A 3,697-nucleotide genomic window follows, 5' to 3' on the forward strand; every position below is an offset into this window, starting at 1 on the left:
ACGTTCGAATCCAAATGCAGCCTCAAAACTGTACAAATCATCTTCTATTAATCAATTATAAATTGAATAAAAGAAAATAATCTTACAAAAAAATTTATTGTATTTTATCTATCGCTTTTTACATTATATTTAATTGATTTCTTGTGAACAATGATCATATAATTAAAAATAAAATTTGTAATGGATAATAAAATCTATCTCTTGTCATAATATATTTTTTTTTTTTTTTTGTGAATCGTGCTTCATTTTGCGACACTGTGTGCCAATAGAATCTATAACAAAATTTGCACAAAATACTAAATTAGCGGGGAACTTTTTGATAATTATACTAGATTCGTTGGAAGAGAAAATAGTACTATTATGAAGAATAAAAATACATGCAAATAATAATAATTCTTTAAATTAAAAAGAATAAGAGCTTGTTTGGCCATGAAATATTTTTTATTTTTTTTCAAAATCAGTATTTGTCTATAAAATTTTTAATTTTCATTTGAAGATAAATTTTAAACTTTTTTAAAAAATTCAAAAACATAAAAAAAGTTATTTTTCAAAATGATTACTCATAAAAAATGGAGTCTCAAAATCAAAACGGTTCAAGGAACCAAACAAAACAAACAGAAAAGCAAATGGGTGCCATGCCCATAAAATAAGTGGTGAGCCCACTGGTCTTAGCCACCTATTAGTATTACCCACAGTTTATATACAAATGGATGCCCATATACACACACACACACAGTGGATCAAAACGGAAATGTTCTCGAACTATCAACTGACACCTGTCCATTTCCCTTGATCCGAAAAACCCTCGCCTTCATAACCCTCTCCTTTTTCCTTCTCCTCATTCTTCCGCCACCCCTGTCTCTTTCTCCCCCTCTCTCTCAATTTGCTCAAACATCAAAAGCTTCCTCAAAATAATCAATGATCTTGAATTCTGGTGAGGAAATGTTGGATCTTTTATATGGTGATTCACTTTCCCTCTCAAATCTGCTTGCATAAATATAGGGTATATTGGTAGTGTATGTATATAACTAATAGTAACTTTTCATACGTATAGTTTTTCACTGATTTGAGCTCGACCCATTTGAGAACTCATGAAATAAGTATCTGGGTTGGTTTTAGTTTTGTGTATTAGTAACTTCTACATAGTTCTTTGTTTTTTGAGGTTTCCCTTTGTCCTTTTGTTTCTTGTATATGTTCGGTGCTCTTTTAGATAATATATTTGTTGTAAGCTCCAGCTAAGTAAGGGATTGAGCTGAGCGAAAATTATTACATCTTAGCGCATCCGTTTTCTTGTTGGTTAGTGGATAACAATTTGGAGGAATTTGGTGAAGTATTGTAAAAGTGGCGAAAATGAGTTTGAGTGCGGCGGAGGATGATTCAACGACGGAAATTCATCTTCCTGCCGACATAAATTGGGAAATGCTCGACAAATCTAAGTTTTTCTTCCTCGGAGCAGCGCTATTTTCGGGTGTCTCTGCAGCACTTTACCCGATTGTGGTGTTAAAGACACGGCAGCAGGTGATAACTACCCAAATTCCTTGTCTAAAAATGGCAGTTTCCATTTTGAGGAATGAAGGATTCAGGGGTTTTTACAGAGGATTTGGTACTTCCCTTACTGGGACAATCCCTGCACGTGCCCTGTACATGGGGGCACTTGAAATGACCAAAAGTAATGTAGGAACTGCCACTGTTCAGCTGGGATTTTCCGAGGCGTCGGCCTCCACTATTGCTAATGCCTCTGCAGGGCTAAGTGCTGCTATGGCTGCTCAATTGGTTTGGACGCCAATTGATGTTGTGAGTCAGAGATTAATGGTACAAGGAAATGGGAATACTTCTTGTTGTAGTGCTGTTAGATTGAAGAATTACAATGGTGGAATCGACGCGTTTAGGAAGATAATTTATAGTGATGGATTGAGAGGATTGTATAGGGGATTTGGTATTTCAATACTGACTTATGCACCTTCAAATGCAGTTTGGTGGGGATCTTACTCTGTTGCACACAGAGTGATTTGGGGTTGTATTGGGTGCTATTGTTGCAAGAAAGATGAGAATGGTTATAGGCCAGATGGGAAAGCAGTGGTGGCTGTTCAAGGGCTAAGTGCTGCAATGGCTAGTGGGGTGTCTGCATTAGTTACAATGCCACTTGACACTGTTAAGACAAGATTACAAGTCCTAGATGGAGAAGGGAATGGTCAGAAATCACCAACAATTTTACAGACTGTGAGGAATTTGGTTAAGGAAGGTGGATTTGCAGCATGTTACAGAGGATTAGGACCAAGGTGGGCATCAATGTCTATGTCTGCAACAACTATGATCACTACCTATGAGTTTCTCAAGCGGCTATCTACCAAGAATCAAGAGAGCTTTGCTTGATGGATAATGTTTCCATTGGGGCAAAAATGGCGGTATGGTGCACTAAGCTCCCGCTGTGCGCGGGGTTCGGAGAAGGGCCGGACGACAAGGTATTATAGTACGCAGCCTTAACCTACATTTCTGTGCAGGTGATGTTCTGTGTTTTTAACCCCTTTTGCTGTTTTCTTGTTCTTATCTTTTGATGCTGCCATTGGGTGGCCTGCCTAATTGCATACCAACTATGTAAATTTTTGTAAAAAATGTAGCAATATTTGGGTTCATCTTTTATCTTTCATGTTGTCTCATGTCCCACTCTTATCCTATCATTATATTTCAAAAATGATAAGTTTCTGGCTATGTTTGAAGCTTTTTTGCTGTGTATGAATGTGAAAGTGATGCTTGTTTAAATGCTTTTAATTCTTCACATTTCTGTGCTGTGGAAGCTGTGGAACATTTCATGGCTTGTTAGTTGTTACCAACTCTCCTCCAGCCCCCAACAAACCCCTGATTGATATTTTTGCCCCCTGGTAAGTGTTAATCAGAGGTGGTCCACAGTTTCAGACATGACTATATGTGCATGAATTTTGGTGCTCGAGCTGTCAATCTAGCATTTGGGGGAAATGGTTTCTTTAGACTCTTGTACCAAGATCTGAGGCCAACATTTTTTTATTTTTTATTTTTAATTACAACCCCTTTAAGTAGAGGGAATTTAAATACAACAACAATCGACTAGATGCCTCAATCCAACTAGGTTGAAGTAGGTTATATGAATTCTCATTACTCATATTGTTTCATAGAGATTTTTCAAGGGCCAACAGTACACGGTTTAAAACGTAGTGGATAGTTTCATAGGAGTACGTATTATTATTATTATTATTATTATTATTATTATTATTATTATTTAACAATATAAATTTTAAAAGAAAGTCAAAGTACACTACATACAACGTGCATATTTACATTTACCTGAAAAGTAGAGACGAAAAATCAGTATTACACTTAAGATTTTGTACGCTGATCAAGAATTCAAGCTATATTATCTAGGATTGAGTTAATTGGTTGAAAGGCCTGAAAGTTTGTTATCTCGAGGAAACAGTTATGAGTGGATTACATGTTTTGTTTTTGTTGTCAGTTGTCACCAAAGAATTTATCTCTCCGTTACTTTTACTTCTTCAGTGTACTAAAACAATATATTGAAATTTTAATTTATCAATTTTAGCAAACCAAGAAATGGTCATATATTTTTAATTACTCATTCACAAATTATTTCTGAAAACTTTTTAAAATAATATTATTATTATTATAGGTACTATGATAAAATATGCAATTCATTTATTATTTCTTA

The 3,697-nt window shown here is 35.3% G+C and overlaps 1 protein-coding gene across 1 annotated transcript; it reads left to right on the top strand.

Moving 5' to 3' along the window:
* The first annotated feature begins 733 nt into the window (after nt 1-733).
* Nucleotides 734-2,709, top strand: LOC104117992 (uncharacterized). Its single transcript, XM_009629150.4, has one exon. It carries the CDS (start codon nt 1,351-1,353, stop codon nt 2,371-2,373), a length of 1,023 nt encoding a protein of 340 aa, XP_009627445.1. The 5' UTR covers nt 734-1,350; the 3' UTR covers nt 2,374-2,709.
* Nucleotides 2,710-3,697: the final 988 nt, after the last annotated feature.

This window comes from Nicotiana tomentosiformis, chromosome 8 (genome assembly GCF_000390325.3).
Source record: "Nicotiana tomentosiformis chromosome 8, ASM39032v3, whole genome shotgun sequence".
Lineage (NCBI taxonomy): Eukaryota > Viridiplantae > Streptophyta > Magnoliopsida > Solanales > Solanaceae > Nicotiana > Nicotiana tomentosiformis.

Excerpts from the sequence above, each read along its gene's own strand:
- LOC104117992 (XM_009629150.4), top strand. The coding sequence starts at position 1,351 with ATGAGTTTGAGTGCGGCGGAGGATGATTCAACGACGGAAATTCATCTT.